The sequence below is a fragment of the Miscanthus floridulus genome, chromosome 6, assembly GCF_019320115.1.
Source record: "Miscanthus floridulus cultivar M001 chromosome 6, ASM1932011v1, whole genome shotgun sequence".
NCBI lineage: Eukaryota > Viridiplantae > Streptophyta > Magnoliopsida > Poales > Poaceae > Miscanthus > Miscanthus floridulus.
In genome coordinates this window covers 145018636-145037887 of record NC_089585.1, presented here as the reverse complement: position 1 = coordinate 145037887, position 19252 = coordinate 145018636, and the positions used below count along the sequence as shown (strand labels likewise).

General features: G+C 44.0%; 2 protein-coding genes across 4 annotated transcripts; one reads left to right on the top strand and one right to left on the bottom strand.

Annotated features, from left to right (window-relative positions):
* Positions 1 to 1987: 1987 nt before the first annotated feature.
* LOC136457250 (probable LRR receptor-like serine/threonine-protein kinase At1g06840) lies at positions 1988 to 11480 on the top strand. 3 transcript variants are annotated; one of them, XM_066457312.1, is made up of 21 exons: positions 1988 to 2482; positions 3161 to 3313; positions 3869 to 4016; positions 4174 to 4245; positions 4574 to 4645; positions 4727 to 4870; positions 4962 to 5033; positions 5126 to 5197; positions 5477 to 5551; positions 6221 to 6289; positions 6527 to 6595; positions 6661 to 6732; positions 6912 to 6998; positions 7079 to 7147; positions 7496 to 7989; positions 8187 to 8339; positions 8735 to 9021; positions 9198 to 9249; positions 9605 to 9855; positions 10005 to 10139; positions 10782 to 11480. In XM_066457312.1, exons 2-21 carry the CDS (start codon positions 3214 to 3216, stop codon positions 11130 to 11132), a joined length of 2844 nt encoding a protein of 947 aa, XP_066313409.1. In that variant the 5' UTR covers positions 1988 to 2482; positions 3161 to 3213; the 3' UTR covers positions 11133 to 11480. The 3 variants fall into 3 exon arrangements, with proteins under 3 accessions (XP_066313409.1, XP_066313411.1, XP_066313410.1); XM_066457314.1 differs by lacking the exon at positions 5477 to 5551; XM_066457313.1 differs by lacking the exon at positions 6221 to 6289.
* A 593-nt stretch (positions 11481 to 12073) lies between these two features.
* Positions 12074 to 17320, bottom strand: LOC136457251 (WUSCHEL-related homeobox 8-like). The gene is made up of 3 exons (XM_066457315.1): positions 16557 to 17320; positions 12570 to 13079; positions 12074 to 12472 (listed from the first exon to the last, which is right to left on the bottom strand). Exons 1-3 carry the CDS (start codon positions 16768 to 16770, stop codon positions 12387 to 12389), a joined length of 810 nt encoding a protein of 269 aa, XP_066313412.1. The 5' UTR covers positions 16771 to 17320; the 3' UTR covers positions 12074 to 12386.
* Between the last annotated feature and the right edge of the window lie 1932 nt (positions 17321 to 19252).

The following is a 19252-nucleotide window of genomic DNA, read 5'->3' as shown; positions in this document are numbered from 1 at the left end:
CAATGCCTGTAGTATTGACACAACTTGCCAAGCTAAAACGGTCAGGCAGTTTGCAGGTAAAACAGGAAGTCCGGTAAGATATGATTGGGTTGAGACTACTTACTACGTGCCCCCTCCATTTCAAATTATATAAAGTTTTGATTTTTCTAGATAAATAGTTTTTGCATTTTGCTATATACTTAAATATTTCCTATGTCCAAATGTATAATAAAAATAATGTATCTATAAAAACCAAAATGTCTTATCATCTAAAACCGAGGTAGTATTTTGGTATTTGACTCCTCTCAGAAGTAAATTCAACAGTGAACGCTGTTGTATACAATGGTAGTACTATTCAAAGCAGAGATTTCCTTTCATTCTTTGCTATAGGCTTACCGTCTTACTGTTGCTAAGGCCCAGTTTAGTTCCCCAAAAATTTTGCAAAATTTTTCACATTCCCCGTCACATCGAATCTTTAGACGCATGCATGAAGCATTAAATATAAATAAAAAATAAAACTAATTACACAGTTTAGACGAAATCCACGAGACGAATCTTTTAAGCCTAATTAGACTATAATCGGACACTAATTGCCAAATAACAACGAAAATGCTACGGTGCTCATTTTGCAAAATTTTTTGCATCTAAACAAGGCCTAACTAGAGTAAGGATAATGGACTAGTTGAAGGATAATGCGCATTTGCTTGGTGTATGATACGGTATATCCTCTTGTCGTATAGGAGTAGAATAGAATTAATTTATGCAGGGCATGATTGTCCTACATATACTGTTGCTGGTCTTCGACGACAAAACTGGTATCCTGTTTTTCCTCTAAGAAAAGGCGACCCTTGCATCCATTGGAGCACGCACGGAGCGACTCGGACGCAATGCCAGAGAAAATCTAGAATATTGAACACTAGAGTAAGTACTCCATTCCATCAAGATACCCATCAGATAAGGCTGTGTTTAGTTCCGGGAAGTTGGAATTTGGGACTATTGTAGCACGTTCGTTTTTATTTGGTAAATAGTGTTCAAACATGGATTAATTAGACTCAAAACGTTCGTTTCGTAATTTTCCACCAAACTATGCAATTAGTTTTTTTTCGTCTATATTTAATGTTCCATGTACGGGCCGCAAACATTCGATGTGACAGGTACCGTAGCACTTTTTGGGATATTGGGGTGGAACTAAACTAGGGCTAATTATAGAAACACATTGAAAACGACACTCGTGATGGGTGCTGTACCACATATAGTACTTTTTGTGACTTGATTCCTCGAGAAACTGTACAAAAACTGGTAGCAGGGAGCATCACAAGTCCTCTCCGCGTACCACTTGAGTCACTTGGGCAGCAGCAGCTACATCAGATGAGATGAACACTGTTGCATTGGCCACGCACCCGTACTATCTATTCCGGACTGCCAAGTGCCAACTGCCAACTGCCATTAGCCAACCCCCGTGTCGATGGAGATGGAGGTCGAGCCATCGAACCCAGGAACAGGACAGGACAGCAGAAAATAATCCAAATCGCCACAAGATGCTCTGTTCGTTTGATTTATAAGCCGTACTTTTTCAGCCAACGAACAATTTTCTTCTCTCACGATAAATCAGCCAACGGTACTTGCCATGGCTTATCAGCCACCCCTCCGCTTTTTTTTACGGGATCATTAACGTCGACTCGGACGCTTTCGGGCCGGATCCTCCGAACGCGAACAAAGGAGCAGGAGCTATCGGCCGGGGCGTCACTGCAAGCGTGGCAAGATAAAAAATACGCGACCAGCTTGTACAGTTGTACGGCATTTCTACCGTACCGGGACGCGGTCGCCCGCGGTTGACTGACCTGAAACTACGGCCAGCGCACGCGTTTCTCTTTCTACCTCCTGTGTAGAGCGGAGCTGGACAGAGGCAGGTAGGCCCGGCTCTGGGGACAGGACGATTTGTGGGCGCACGGCACGGGGACGTGCGCGATATAAAAAGCAAGCGCGCCGCCATGAACAAAGGAGCACCCCTGTTCCGAGCTGCCACTGCCAACCCAACCACCCACTCGCCTCGGCTCACCAGTCACCGCCACGGGCGCCGCGCGGAAGGAAAGGAACCAGCGCGGAAGAGGAGGAGCCGCTTGCACAGTTGAAAGCGGGACGGGGATCGCAGCAGCGGCCTTCTGTTGGGGCTTTGCAGAATTTTTTTTTTCAGTACAGGACTACCCGGTGCTATTTGTTGGTTCCGGACTTCCGGCGGAAGGGAAGGGAGGAAGCGAGGGCGTCCGCCGTTTGCTATCGGGCGCTTCTCTCCTGCCAGACAAGCCGCTTGTCCTACTCCGCTGATTGATTGCTGCGCGCCTGCGCCTCCTGCTGGAGCTCGATCGGGAGGTGCCTGCTGCTGGAGCTCGATCGAGAGGTGCTGGTGGATTCGTCCAGGGAGAAGGGAGCTCGGCCGTAGCTCCACTCCAAGGCCGCCCGGTTCCTTGGATTTTGTTGTTGCCCTTGGCCGCCCCTTCTGGTGGTGAGTCCACTTACCTTGGTTTTTCTTACGATTTCGCTTCGGCCTGTTTACGTTTTACTTGGTTACATGATCATTTTCGCTTCTGTTCCTTTCCGATATGTACCATCTAATTAGCATAGCTCTGTTTTTTTTGGGAGAGAGAGGGGAAAAAATGGGAGATATGTTACAGTTCAAACTACCCACTGTTCGCTTGGCTGGTTCATTTCTGTTGGCTGGTTTGTACGAGAGAAGAATACTGTTTCTACTGAAAATTTACGATCGTTTACGACAAGCCACAGCCAAACGAACAGGGGATGATCTAGATGGGTTACCGTCAGCATTAATGTCCTTTTTACCACCTGCTGTGGAGTTTACGCAACATGCAATCTTGTTTTACTTTTCTCTAGTCAACAAAAGTTAGTAGTTGATCTTATTCGCTCCGGGCAATATTTTCTCAAGGGGCTGTTGGTATGAACAGCAGCCCGGTGTTAGGTCAGAAAGGCTGTTGAGATTTGAGAATCTGGAGCAGCTGGATGCTTTCACACCTTATTAGGCATAATAAGACAGCCCTGTCAGCCTGTGAGGAATGAACAGATGCCCCATTTTGGGTTCGCCAGTCATTTGAAATTGCTACTAGACATTTTTTTTTGTTTCGATGGTTAGGATGATCTCAGATTGTTAGCAACTATGCTCTTGCAGGGATGACAACTTGACAGGTTCCTGCCAATAGATCTCCAGTTCAGAGTTCAGACATGACCAACCTCGGAGGCATGCTGTATGCAGTGATCCTGCTTGTTTTGTGCACTGGCTATGTGGATGTCGCGAGGGGACAGAAAACTGACCCTACTGAAGGTAATCTCCTGTTGTCTTTGCCTTCTTCAGTCAGAGCTTTGAGCTAGACAATTGGAAATTGCTCCTGCCAGGAAGAAATGATAGGTGCTTTACCATCTAACTGGAAATTGCCATGAAGCTTTGATTCAAGGAGGCCTTGTTTTGTGTGGATTCAGTCATTGTTTCTGATTGCATAATTTGAGCGCACAGGAAGTTTGAACAGCCCATTTTTGCTTCTGATCCTTTTGGTTAGCTCTTCACAGACCACAGTCCAGTTCCATGATGTGTATGTAATCAAGTGTTGTATACCATTATTGTTGAACCTGTAATCAGCAATACTTGTGACTAATCAAAGCACTTAACAGACAGTACGTGATGAGAAATGTGGCCTCTAATACATATCATGTTCAAGTAGGCATAGGTATCTCGCAAAAAAGAAGAAGTAGGCAGTATAACTAGAGAGACTGGTTCTTGTTGACATCTATTGAAATCTGTATGCATTTCCATTCTGCACGACTCAGATACTCCGTTGATCTTTTAAATTGCTGCTGAATATTGTCTCTCTTATATTTGCAGTGAACGCTCTCAAGGCAATCAAAGGCAGTCTGGTTGATCCTTCTAATAAGCTTAAGAATTGGGGCAGTGGGGATCCATGCACATCCAATTGGACAGGAATCATCTGTAACAAGATACCAAGCGATTCATATCTTCATGTAACAGAGATGTATGATGACCTCTTCCACATTATTTATTACATTCACAATTGTTTTCTTGCTAGACTGCTGTTCTTACATCCTATTATCTGTTTATTATTTATTTCTGCCATTTTCCATACAAGTGTAACATTTAATAGTAACAGTGTATGCCTTTGATCCCTGTAGACAGTTGTTTAAGATGAATCTTTCTGGAGCTTTGGCACCAGAGATTGGTCTCCTATCCCAGTTGAAACAATTGTAAGTACTAATTTGACAGGCCATTGATAATACTTGTGCAAAATGAATTGAGAATTCTCGAGCATTTCATAAACAGTATACCTCACGGCTTTACTTTATGCTTTACATGGTTAATTAACTATAGAGCAAATCCCTAAGATTAATAAGGAACTTGAAAAGATACCACAAAAAAGAAGTTTTGATTTCATCTATTTTAACTGTTTCTTTTCCTGTTTAGAACTCGTGTCCACGTTGTTCTTGCAGCTGTTTCTTTCTCTCTTTTTTTTTCTAGGAATAGCTGTTGCATTTAGCATATTTTACTAACTTGTATAAATTGTTATTTTTCAAGGGACTTCATGTGGAACAATTTAACTGGTAACATCCCAAAAGAAGTTGGAAATATCACAACACTGAAGCTCATGTAAATACCTCCTCTCTAACCAAAATTTCATGTACCATTTCTTTACAAACAATGCTAACTGTCACTTCCACAATCTTGCAGAACTTTGAATGGTAACCAGTTATCTGGTTCTTTGCCTGAGGAGATCGGTTATCTGAAGAACTTAAACAGATTACAAATAGACGAGAACAACATATCAGGCCCCATACCTAAATCATTTGCTAACTTAACAAGCATTAAACATCTGTAAGTGTCAAGTATCTTTATTTTTCTGCCCATCCCTGATGCTTCTCATTTGTAAGCTTAGTAATGATTCTGGTTCCATTTTTACCTTTAGTCACATGAATAATAACTCATTAAGTGGGCAAATCCCATCTGAGTTGTCCAGCTTGCCTGCACTCCTTCATCTGTAAGTAGACCTCAACTTTTGTTTGATATTTTCCGTTTTGCAAGTTGCAGATGAGTTGTACAGTTAACATGTCTTGTGCTGTGAACTTGCAGCCTTGTTGATAACAATAATTTATCTGGGCCTCTTCCACCAGAATTAGCAGATACACGTAGTTTGGAAATACTGTAAGTACATTTTTCTGCAGCACAGTGTTAAGAGAATTTGTACTGGTTCATGGTATCTTGAGGTTTCTTGGCGAATAACTCTCCTTCAGTTCTAGATGTTTAAGAAGTTTAAGTAACCCTATCAATTTCATGAGTATGCTTCACTTTCTTTTGTAATTTTAATGGCATGATAAGGATATAATGGCGCAGGCCTTTGCCTTTGAATTTTTTGTTTATTCTGTATAGATTAGACATCTTTGTTATCTATGACAAACATTTCTCATATCTGTGTACTTCTAGTCAGGCTGATAATAACAACTTCAGTGGAAACTCCATCCCTGCTGAATACAGCAACATACGAACACTTGTAAAGCTGTGAGTGTAACAACCTTTTCCATCATGTTTTCTCTTTTTTAGAATTTGAGGTAGATGAGGGAGAAAGAAAATTTAAAGAGCTATTACAACTTCTGTTATTGAGAACAGCCATTAGAAATGTAGGCATCGATGAGTAAAAACCTAAGGTTAAATTACTGGTTTGGGCCCCTAGAGGGCGTGAACTTGCTGCTTGTATAAAAACACCTCTTTTCCTATCTTAATTGAAAGGCAGAGCTCCTGCCATTTCTTAAAAAAAAAACTAAGGTGAAAAGAAGAATATTTTGAGTAAAAACTTTTGTATTTGCCAAAGGGCTTATGCTTTTAGAGTTCTAGTTGAGATGGTTAGTATATCAAAGTTCAGGGCATCACATAGGTAAGAAAGAATTTGCTCTGTGTGCAACTAAAGGCTCGTTTTCACATTGACTCCTCTCCTATTACAACCTATAGCAGCCAAATAGTTGGATGCAACTAGTCCATTTATCTGGAAATCTTTACATTTCAAGTTTCTATAGGTAGTCTTCTTTCATTCTTTGGAGATCATTCTCACTGATAACTAAAACAGCAATTTACTTCATTATACTCATTTAAGGACAAGCACCACTCAATCAACATTATGTTTAAAGTCAAATAAAGATCTGTTGAGTAAATCATCCTTTAACATGTTACCAGGAGTCTAAGGAACTGCAGTTTGCAAGGAGCTGTTCCAGATTTGAGTGCCATACCTAAATTTGGCTACTTGTAAGTCCAGACTAAAATGCAGTGTTTCCTTTATCAGTTTTTGGACATCTTATAATCATATATTATCCTTTTACATCAGCACGTCATAGCCTTTCTGGAACAGATATTTTGTCAATATTATTTCTTAAATGCCTTTAGTGTGTTATCTTCATATTAGAGTGAGAAATCTGCCACTCAGTTCGCATCAGGATATTAGTTCTCAAATATTTTAGTACTAATTCCAGTATATACTTTCAGGGATCTTAGCTGGAACCAGTTGAACGGATCTATACCGACTAATAGGCTTGCTTCAAATATCACTACAATGTATGTAGCTTTTGACATCTTGCTAGAGTTTTGTTAGAACACAGCTAATTTCTATGTTTTGGCAGTGATTTATCACATAACTTTCTTCAAGGAACTATTCCATCAACCTTCTCAGGGCTACCTGATCTTCAGTTCTTGTAAGTACTATTTAATTTATCGAAAATTTTATGTACCACTAACATCCTGCTATTGAAAAAAAAAATCTTTCCATGTCAAACTAATAATAATGAACATACCTTTCAAGTTCAAGTAACAATGTGCTAGCCAAAACTTTTCTTCTACTTATGTTGTGTTATCTCAAAATGCCATTTTACAGGTCAGTCAATGGGAACCTCATAAACGGTTCTGTTCCACCGACAATTTGGAGTAACATTACTTTTACGGGAAATAGAACCCTTGTTCTGTACGACAACATTCACATATGTTCTCTCATAATTCGTTTTGATATGTACTTTTATGTAATGTAGTATTCAAATAACGCAGAGACTTCCAAAATAACTCCTTCGACGCTATTCCATCTGCATTTGAGCCTCCAGAAGCTGTCACGGTTCTGTAAGTTTCTTTACCATGGAGATATTTCCTCTTTAGCCTACACTTATGCTTTTTTTTTTTTGAATGAGCAAGCATGAGGCAGTGCTCATTTCATTGATAGAGAAGGAACACTCATGTAATATGCTCATCTATATAGTTTGTTGGGGATATGAAATTTCAATGGCAAAGTTGTGATGAATTTGCTAATCAGTAGCTTTACCTGTCATTCAGTCACTAATGATTTAGATCTGTATGACAGATATTGCGGTTGTGCAGATCATAGAATAATACTGATAAAAGAAAGCTCAACTTTCCAACCGAATCTTCTGAGTTTCTGACACAGTGAATAAATATTATCATTTTCTGCAGACTTTATGGAAACCCTGTATGTACGACATCTAATGCAGCACGAGCAGCTAATCTTTGCCAACCTACTTCTGTAACTGATGAAGCACCATCTGGAGAGGGAAGGCAAGTTAGTACGACGTGTACTCCTTGCCCAACAGATCATGAATACAATCCAGCATCCCCTATACCTTGCTTATGTGCTGTGCCTCTGGGAGTTGGATTTCGACTAAAGAGTCCAGCAATATCAGACTTCCTACCCTATAAAGAAGCCTTTGAGAACGACTTAACCTCTCTGCTGGAATTGCGTGTTTATCAGCTGTACATTGAACGGTACATAAGGGAGCCCGGACCAAGGCTGAATACGCATTTAAAGTTATTTCCAAATAATACGAATTTATTCAATATGGCTGAGGTGCTGCGGCTCAGGGAAGTACTTGCTGGATGGCAGATCACTCTACAAGATGAGTTTGGTCCATATGAGCTTCTCAATTTCACACTTGGTCCCTATGCAGATGGTATGTGAAACTTACTTTGCAGCAAGGCATTTTATACGTAGTTCTATCATACCGAACTATTAGTAGAAACCGTCAGAGTGTATCTCTATTTCTTTTGCCTAGACAAAAGTAGTACATGTTCCATACTGTTGTGCTTGCACAGAATGAAACGACCAATTTGATATACCTCTGGTTTACTGGCTATTACCTTTTTGCAGAACTTCCTACTACGGTGTCATCAGGTTTAAAAGGTGGTGCACTTGCTGGGATTTTGGTAGGGACAATTGTTGCTGCCATTGCAGTATCTGTGTTTTCTACAATTTTTATAATGAAAAGGCGCAGAAAACAACGGACAATTTCAAGACGGTCATGTAAGTCATTTTCCCTTTTTGTCCTTACAAAAATGTATATAGCTTCCCGCGTGCTGCATAGATTGAATGTTGCTATCTAACAACTTAAAATGCCTTGCTGTTTTAAGATGAAAAGGAAATCTATTTAGGGATTTTTATACGAACATAATTTAGTAAAAAGATACTTTTTTGCATATCTAAATCTGGAAATTTGGAACTAAGTTGTAACTCTCGCTTTCGTGACCACATTTAAAAGCATTGTATTAGGATTTATTAACAGTAAAATTATTTATTTTCTTAATCGCTGTATTACGTAAAATTTAGCCTTATATGGTGTAGACGTTTGGTTCGCTCAAACAGCAAGATCTATTCTTCCAAAATGATCACATGTTCTAAAGATGCATATTATTTGGCAGTACTTTCAAGGTTTTCTGTCAAGGTTGATGGCGTGAAATGCTTCACATTTGACGAAATGGCTGCAGCAACAAGGGATTTTGATATTTCAGCTCAAGTTGGTCAAGGAGGTTATGGAAAAGTTTACAGAGGAAATTTAGCTGATGGAACAGCTGTGGCAATCAAACGTGCGCATGAAGATTCTCTGCAAGGTTCAAAGGAGTTCTGCACAGAAATAGAATTGTTGTCAAGATTACATCATCGAAATTTGGTTTCTCTTGTTGGCTATTGTGATGAAGAAGACGAGCAGGTGTGTCTTACAATCTTTTAATTATTAATGGACAAGTATATTGTTGAAAACTTTCCCACAACTCTCTACACATTGTGAAAGAATTAAAGTATTGGTAAATGTGCTTAGAACTAGTGATTCTACATTCTTTTTATTGAGTGTGCAGTACTCCTCTCATAGAGAATAGTGTTCTGCAGATGCTGGTGTATGAGTTCATGCCCAATGGTACCCTACGTGATCATCTTTCTGGTAAGCGGGAAGTGACATGTTCAAATATTTGCTTTTGTTTTCCATATTACCATCATAATAATAATATAAAACTGGACCAACTTAGGAGGAATGTAAACCTGGGTTGCCAGGAATACATCCACAGCCTAGCTCAGCTTCTGCATCCATATGACCATCATGTGCTTTCACATTAAAGACAACACTATGATCACATCTATCCAATGAAATTTATATCTGGCGTGCATTATCGCTATTGCATGTTTGCATATGAAGCTTTTGGTTTAGCTTTAGCTTATCATTGACTTATTTAATGTGCATTTTTTTTTACCTTGAATCTGATGAAGCACATATATAATCAAACTTGACATTTTCACAGCTAAGACTGAAAGACCTCTGAGCTTTGGTCAGAGGGTCCATATTGCGCTTGGTGCTGCAAAAGGAATTCTATATCTACATACCGAGGCAAATCCTCCTATATTTCACCGTGACGTTAAGGCCAGCAATATTCTTCTAGATTCCAAGTTTGTAGCAAAGGTGGCTGACTTTGGTCTTTCGAGGCTTGCTCCAGTGCCTGATATTGAAGGGATTTTGCCAGCTCATATCTCCACCGTTGTTAAGGGCACCCCAGTAAGTGACGTCACACCTAGCAAAGCAGCAACACCACACTCACCATGATTTCATTTACTGCTTCTTGTCATATAACAGGGAATATTTGAGCCCACTGATATGGTGTGGAAATTTAGGTGATCATAATATTTTCCTTTTTCCTTCGACAGGGCTATCTCGATCCAGAATATTTCCTGACTCGTAAACTGACGGAAAGAAGTGACGTGTATAGCCTAGGTGTTGTTTTTCTTGAACTATTGACTGGAATGAAGCCAATCCAGCATGGTAAAAACATTGTTAGAGAGGTAAAAAGTTCGCACTCCAGCTCTTATTTATTTGGTTACTCGTTTATAGATAAAATATATTGGGAAGCATTGAGAGTATGCATGGCAGCAGCATTGACACTCAGGAAACCAACTGATCCCTCTTATCTCATCCAAAATCCGTGAATACATCCTTTATGTTCACTAGCATAAACTACATAGGTTTGGAACATCTATCTCATACTCCTTAAAGAAACAAGGTGGTGGTGGTGGCTTCACTACTCCACACTACATTAGCATGTTACCCCTATAGTTCGACATGCTAACCTACAATATACCACTTTCTATTAACTTTTTATCATAAAAGTGTCAGCAAGAAATTGTTGGTGGCTTAATGACCTATTGGATCTTGTTCATAATAAAAAACAAATACTTGTGAATATAATTAATAGGAATTTAATATTGTTTATAAGGGTTTATTAGAGGTCCGTTGCGACGCATTGTACAATGTCTAGTTATTTAAAAGTGGTCGCCAAAATAGCAAATAGAGATACGTCAATATGGATTTGCTTATGTCGAAGAAACTAACTGCATCTCTTTGCATTAGTTATATGGAGCACCTTTATTGAATGAATTGGATTCAGACAGATGAATTAAAACTCGAACGATTTTCTATTGCTGCAGGTAAACATAGCTTACCAGTCAGGTGACGTTTCTGGGATCATTGACAGCCGGATGTCCTCATACCCTCCGGAATGCGTGAAGAGGTTCCTCTCCCTCGCAATAAGGTGCTGCCGGGACGAGACCGAAGCGAGGCCCTACATGGCCGACATTGTCAGAGAGCTCGAGACCATCCGGAGCATGCTGCCCGAGGGAGAGGACGTGCTGTCCTCGACCTCAGGATCGGGCTTGCTGACGAAGTCCATGTCATCGTCCTCGAATACCACCACCGGGGCCCTCTATGTGTCGTCGCATATTTCCGGCAGTGGTCAGGCGGACAGTGGCATCCCCTCCGGGATGGTGGCTCCTCGGTAGCGTTGCTGGCCGTTGCTGGCGCCGGAGCCTGTTCGCTTGCTCGTATCTGGCTTATAAGCCATGACTTATCAACCAACGAACATTATTTTTCTCACACACCAAACCAGCCAACGGTACTTTCAGCCACGGCTTATAAGCCAAACCAGCCCAAACGAACAGTGCGTTAGCATTGTAAGTAGTGATAGGAGTAATGGTGGGGTGGTGCGGTGGACCTGCAGGTGAGGAGTTGTTCTGTACATGAGTTTGTTGTGAACTGTGCTGGAGCCTGCTGGGATCAGGGTATGATGTAATAGACTAATAGTGGCATTGGTAAAGAATACAGATGAGGGGTACATACTGAATTACTGACGCAATTCATCAGAAACACTGACGCGGATGGCAACTCCCGTGTTTTTTTTTTTTTTTTGGATCTGCAACTCCCGTGTTGATCTCGTTGCGGTGTTTGGTCGAACGCCTTCCGCGCAAGCCCCGCCGGCGGCAGTCTGAGGTGCCATCCGCTCATCCCATTATCAAGCGTCGGAAGGACTGGCCAGTTTGGGCGGGCCAGTGGGCCACGGTTGGAGCCCAGGTTGGGGGGTGGCGACTGCCGACTGGCGAACTAACCAGAAGGGGGCACATGGGAGAGGCAGCGGGGTCATGTGATTATGTGAATCGGGACGCCGGCGCGCCGTTTTGGCTGTTTGGTGTGTGGAGGAGCTCGATAGGCTCGATGAGTCAAGCGGTAGTCACCGAGGCAGGCAGGGGCAACTTTCCGCGCCTGCGTTGGAAAAACGACAGAAAGAACGGCGTGTTGTCGATGATCTCCAGGACGCAGCGGATACGGACGACAGATCGCCGATGATGTGAATGCGCGGAAAACTGAGCAAACAAGCGGTTGGGCAGACTGGGCAGTTGGATGTCAACACTTGCTAGGAGGCATCGCTGTCCATATGTAGAAATGGTTTCACACACACGATGGTTTAAGCAAGTTGCTGCTGCTGCATAGGACTGGTCTCGTGCTAAATTTGCAAACGTGGAGAATTACATGCTGATAATTTAGCGTATATAGACTAAGGACAAATACTACTATATATCAACCTCTTACAGCTATTCCAAAGAGTAGGTTCGTTCAAGCTAGCTACCATCCGCGTAGGTGGTTAACCAGACCGTGAGAAGCAACACGGTGGCATCCAAGAGAAACTTTCATGTCAGCAAATTGAACGCACGCTGTGTCAACCTTCACTTTTTACACGGTAACTCAGCGGCAGCAGCATGTCATCCAAACATGTCAAAGCCTTCCCCGTGTTGGAGATGGGAGAAACTCCGGGAGCTCTCCACCTTCCCTGGGAAGTGATCGATTCCTGCACAAACCAACCGATGCCAAACTTTTAGTAACACTCTTTTTCATAATTTTAGGTTGCCTAATGAAATGAAGTAACAACGTTGTAGAGAAGATACTTGGATTCGACATGATGTTCTCGTAGAAGGACATCTGGCCCGAACTGCCAGACGATCTCAAGCCGTTGTCATTGCATCCATACATCATGCCACCGATTTGGTCATGATCTGTGTCGAAGTGATGCATCCCAGAGATCCTGTCAGCACTCATAGCCTTGTTATCCTGGAGCGACCTATCTGACTTCGGCTTCTTGTCGGTGAGAGACTCCTCATCCACCTCAGCTTCAGATTCCGCATTATTTGGTAAAGAAGCAGCCTGCTTCCGCTTTGACCGTGCCCGTCTGTTCTGAAACCAGTTGTACACATTTGTCTCCGAGATTTGGCCATGGTGCGAGAGTTCTGCTGTTATCTCCTTTATCTTCTGCTTGCTTGGTGTTCCATTGCCTTGGTCAAAGATGTTCTCCAAGATCTGCAGCTGCATTGGTGTTGGTTGCCATCGTTGCCTTGCTGTGATCTTGTGACCTCCAGGGATAATTAGAGGATCACTATACAGATTGCTAAATCTCATTCCTGAGGAAGAAACCAAAATTCAGTTGATCAGAAAACAAGAAGGGGCTATATTCCATTGACAATGTATACATTACAAAGGAACATTAAAATATTCATAGAGGGGGAAGGGTAAATTCAGTAAAAATTTGTTTTCAAGATTATCTAACAGAGAGGGGGGAATATTCCTGCAGTGGTAGAAATCAGGGCTCCAAAAACAGTTACCCGGCTACAGGTGGAACTCTTGTATGGCCATCATGTAAGTAATTAGGTTGAATCATCGGAATATTAAAAAAATGACTTAACCAAAACTTTTAAAAGTTTAGGCATAAGTAGAGAAGAACAAATCTAGCTAACTGAAGTATATAAATTGATTACAGCATGGACAAGTTTGGAAATTTCAAATACTAAGTGATATGTAATGGCTATAAGGGCCTGTTTATTTCCCCTCTTTTGCCAAAACTTTTGGTGTTTTAGTCCATCTTTTGGCAAAATGGATCTAAACATCATAGGCAAAAAAGAGCAAAACTTGGGCTGCTAAACTTTTGACATTTGGGACCCAAGAGGCCCAAAACTGGGCAAAAACGCGTTGGGGCACAAGCCGGACACCCACTACCCCCCGCACCCACCCACCCCGCACCGCGCCTTCACATTCGCGACTCGCTCGCGCTCGGTGGCGCCGCCACCGGCCACACTCGGCCCCGCCTCCACCGGCCGCGCCCCTTCTCTTCCCCTCCGTGCTCGCGTGGGCTGGGCCGTGTCCCTCCTCTTTCCCTCCACCGGCGAGCGGCACCCCGACCGTGCTCGGCTCCTCCGCCACCGGCGAGCGGCACCCCGGCCGCGCTCGGCACCGCTGCCACCAGCGAGCGGAACCCCGGCCGCGCTCGGCACCTAAGCCATCGGTGAGCGGCACCCCGGCCGCGCTCGGCCCCTCCGCCACCGGCCACGCTCGGCCCCGTCGTGACTCGCCTGCACGCTTCTGCCCCACCGTCGAGCGGCAGCCCGGCTGCGCTCGGCCCTCTGCCACCGGCCGCGCTGGCCCCCGGCCACGCTCGGCCCCGTCGCGACTCGCCTCCAGATCTGCAACCCGGTGCTTCAAGAGGACCAAGGATAGCCACCCTGTGAGGGCAAATCAGTCTTCTTTGGATACAAAGCAAAAGTTTTGCCATGGATCTAAATAGCTCCGGCTAAAGTTTGAATGCCTAAAGTTTGACAGCAAAAGATGAGGCAAAAGTTTTGCCATTCCAAATGCATCTAAACAAGCACTAAGTAATCAAAAAATGCCAACCACGTAGTAAAAAGGCAAGTGGCAAGTGTGTTGGCCCAATGAAAGACACATGCAAAGCTTATAGCTCCCTGAAAGTGAAGCTTAGATTCTGCAGGACAGCAGAAGAATATGGAATAATCAGGGTGGCAGGGTGCACGTGGCACAAAATAGCAATTGATTGGCCCTACATGACAGTCATGTCTTAATAGCTATTCATTATTATCTCTTTAATTAGAGGACCATTTCTCGATTTGTGTGTGACATTCTTAGGGCAGTCCCAATGGTGTATTGACGATGGTTTCTATCCTCATTAAATGACTTGCCACGTAGGCAAAACGCTGACATGGCAACGTAATTAATGAAGAAAGAGAGCAAAAATCCTAGAAATGGTTTCCTCATGAAGAAATCAGGTCTTCTCTTGACCCAATGCACCAAGAAACCATGAAATCGCCATTGGAGAGAAACCACCAGTTTTTAGGGGGCTCGTGCCGCACTCCCATTGGAGAAAGAAGATAGAGTTAGGAGAGAGAAAGAGAAAATAATTATTACTCATAGAAACCATGGGTTGGAAAGCAGTACTTTTTTTGTGCGGTATCCTATGTTATAGAAACTACTAGTTTCTTTCATTGGGACTGCCCTTAGGGTCCATGCTAATCTTCCAATTAAAGGACAACTAATTGCTTGGGCATAGAAAAATTATCATAGAGAAAAATTGAATACAACAACAACAACAACAAAGCCTTTAAGTCCCAAACAAGTTGAGGTAGGCTAGAGTTGAAACCCAACAGAAGCAATCTAGCCTACCCCAACTTGTTTGTGACTTAAAGGCTTTGTTGTTGTTGTTGTTGTTGTTGTATTCAATTTTTCTCTATATGATAATTTTTCTATGCCCAAGCAATTAGTTCTCCTTTAATTGGAAGATTAGCATGGCCCCTAAGGATGTCACACACAAATAGAGAAAAATTGAATCTTAGAACAAATAACAATCATGCTGCAACCATGAAGACCTTGAGAAATTAATCAAATGCATGTACATTAGGTCACTAACTCAAAAAAAAAAAGGGCAGACCCAGTGCCAGAGGCTCCCACATGAGTGGGGTTTGGGGAAGAGAAAACCTTCCCCCGCAAATCTGCGGAGAGGCTGCTTCGAACCCACGACCTGGTAACTCAGTGACACAGCTCTCACCACTGCACTAGGCCTGCCCTTCTTGGTTACTAACTCAAAAAAGAGAAACAAATAAGAACAAGGATTCCCACTCTTTGGTACTGACTGAACCTATTCCCACTTTGATGTGTTGGCACTTACAACCTATTGTCAAGTATCTACAGAGTGCAAAATAAATGAATGCTAGTTCTGTTCAACCAGACAATTAGGTCCACTAAATGGAACTCTGCTTGCAAGTTCTAGATTCTGCAATCAACGCACTAAGGCAGTGTGCCTTAACTGCGCCGCAAAGAAACAATGCAGCCCAACACACACTGCTAAATTGGTTCACTAGACCAATCAAAAGGATGGTCATTACAATTCCATTACCAAGATATGTAACGAGTAGCATCTCGTGCAAATAACAAATCCAACAGAAATCACTATAGTTAATTAATGACAGAAAAATAACATATTATGAATTACATTCTCTACCCCATTACCCATTATTACCATTGTAAGACAGCAACAGAGTAAAACAGACTAGACAAAAGCCGCAGCACAAAGATGGCAAGCAGAGTAAAGCAGACTAGACAGCCGCAACTATGCATCTAGCAACATGAACAGAGTGAAAAGATACTCCTTGACACTTCACCAATTGGAGAAGGCAGACTAAAGTACTGGGCATAAATTGAACAGAAGGCAAACAGCGATGAATGGAACCTGCTCATGAAGTGAGAAACTATAATAGTAAATCTTGGATGGCTAGTAAAAATGAAAAGAGAGTTTGACCGCTAATAATTTCGTGTGATTAGCAAACGCAGCTTCCTGTAACACTAGAATTAGTTCTATTCATAAATAAACAAAGGATGCGGACTTTAGAGAAGCCATCGGGAAAAAGAGGACACTACTTTTATTTGTGGACAAAGAGGCAAAGATGGAACTGACAAGCCACAATGCAAGTCCCAAGGCAAAGCAAAGGAATCACCCCAATTTTCCGTTTGCAAACCCCAAAAGGCCAGAACAGACAAAGACAAGCAGAGAGGCTAGAGAGTAGCAATTGGTTTTGCCCGCAACCGCGCTGACCGACCTGCAATGGTGTCCTGGTGCTCGGTGAGGGTGCGGTGCATATCGACGAGCTGCTCGCAGATGGTGGCGTAGATGGAGATCTGCTTGCGGAGCACCTCCATCTGTTCGTCGGTCATGACCTTGACGTATCCCCCGAGCACTTCTTCACCTCCGCCGGCTCTCTCGTCGGCCGCCACAGCGGCGGCGGAGGCCTTGGCCCTGTCCCCCCACTCCATCACCGATCACCTCCGCCCTGCTGGACGCCACAGGACGAACAGAGTGGCCAGGATCGGAAGGGGGCCACGCGACGGGAATTGGGAAAGTGGCGCGCTATTTGTGCAGTGGAATGGAGCTACGCAAGGAAGGAAATCGGCCGGTTAGGCAGGCACCCGGTTGGAGGCGGCTGGCGACAGCACGAGTCCATGCGACGCGGAACGGAAGGCTCGGACACGCGTGCTCCTCCCTCCGCGGGATGGCAGCGCCGCACGGGGTGACGACTGGTGGTGTGGTGGTGAGCGAGCGAGTGAGCGACGCACAGCAGCGGGCAGCAGGTGGAATGGCAGGAGAGAGCAGAGGGCAGAGCACAGCAGAGGGCCGGGAGGGATGGCCAGACAGGAATGGGGAAAGAAAGTGGCAGCAGCCGGCAGGAGTATTTGGAAGTGGGAAGGCGGTGGCGGCGGTTGCGGACGCGCGCACCGGCCACGAGCGGGCGCCGCGACTCGCGGCGGAAAGATATTATGGGCGGCGTGCGGCGCGGGCGCATGCGGACAGGACACGGAGGGGACGGAGACGGGCTGCGCCGCGCGTTACGCCGTGACGTGCGGTGGGGGTGGGTGGGCTGGCCGGGCCCCAGCAGGCGACGGGCGTTCGGCGGCACAACAGACAGGTGGGGCCGTCCTATGCGAGGGCCCCAGAGGCGGTCAATGGCTCAGTGCGGCAGGCAGCGGGGAGGACACCCGCGCGGACGGCGACGTCGACAGGCCGGCCCCTGGCGGCGGGGCCCCAACGCAGACAGCAATTATCGCGGCAGCACAAACGTTACGCTTTCCTTTGAAAATGGGAGCAAACGATACAGAAAAAAGCGCAAAAGCACTAGTCCTCCGTTCCAAGTGATCTCAACTTCTCATTGGGCTAGTTGTTACTGCTACGGTGCTACCACACTGAACCAACTTGCGCTTAGATAAACTGCATACCGTCAACGAAATTTTGAGTAATGGGCATTCAACAAAATTTTGGATAGATCGCTGATTGCATGAGTTTCTTATTGCAGAACTGGCTCCTTTTTTTGTTCAGAGCCATACTGAAGCGTACGGCCAAGCGGCTGACGGTGGCTCGGGCCCTCCGCAACAAAACTTGGATTGATGATATTAAGAGGGGCGCTTGTTGAATACCTCCGCATTTGGGAGCTCAATTTGCAGCCGGAGGTCTCCAATTCAGGCTCCTACACCAGCAAGTCAACTTACAATGCCTACTTCGTTGGCACCATAAGATTTGCTCCTTGGAAACGCGGTCAACAACCAGCTCTTTGAGTTGCAAATTCTTTATTTGGCTAGCAGTCAGCAACCGGTGTTGGGCCTCAGATCGTCTCGCCAAGCAGGCAAGCAGGCTACTCAATCCATCGGGCAGCCCCTTATGCGATCAGTGGCAGAAGATCAGCAATCTTGACCTAGTCACCTCTTGTGCGCGTGTGTGTGTGTGGGTGTGGGTGTGGGTGTGCTCATTTTGTTTGCCAGGTACTCCACTGTCCCTAAATATTTATCGTCATGATTTACGTGTCGATAACTTTAACTCGATTTATAGAAAATACACGCAACATTTCTACTTTCAAATAAATTTATTAAAAAACTAGATTTAAATCTCTATCCAATGATACTAGTTATGTATCATAAATATTAATATTTTTAATATATATTTAATCAAACTTGTTTCTTGGAAAAAAAACGACAGATATTTAGGGACGGAGGGAGTACGGCGTTATTGTAAACCCCTCCTTTTTTGTTTTCTTTTTTGCGTTGTAGGGAGGAGATTTTTTCTTCTACATTTTTCTTTTTAATGAAATGACATGTAGCTTTCCTAAATTGTTTGAGAAAAAAGTTTCCAATTTTTTCTTATCTGAACTCCATAAACATCCACGTTTGGCAAATCTGACATACGACTCCTCATATATGCGTGTCGTTCCACGCACCCTATCGCTGGTTTCTCCGTGGTTTTCACCACGGCGTGTGGTTTCTTCTTGGGTTTGATTTTTTTTTTCCCTACCAATTATTGGCAACGGCTGGAGAAAGACAAAAAAAACTCTATACTCACTCAGTCACTCATTTCAGCGGCTTAGATAGAATAATCAATGCGATAACGATCGTCCCGTTCGTTTGTGCTTGTTTCGCTAATAAGCCATGGCTGAAAGTATTGTTGACTGGTTTGGTGTGAGAGAAAAATACTGTTCATTGGCTGATAAGCCATGGCTTATAAGCCAAATACGACCAAGCGAACAGGCCGAAGTTCTGAGGGTGTCCGTCCCATCGGGGCGCCGCGAACCTGGGCCTACGGCCCTATTAGACCGACGTAGATGCCATCGAAGAAAAGAAGGCTGCATTGATTCCTCCGATGCCTCGCCATTTCCATCCCCACCGCGTGCCCTGGCCGTTCGCTGTTGCGCCCGCCCACGCGCGCTCTCTGGGACGGACGCCGTGCTCACTGCCGCCCCGCTTGCTCGCGCTC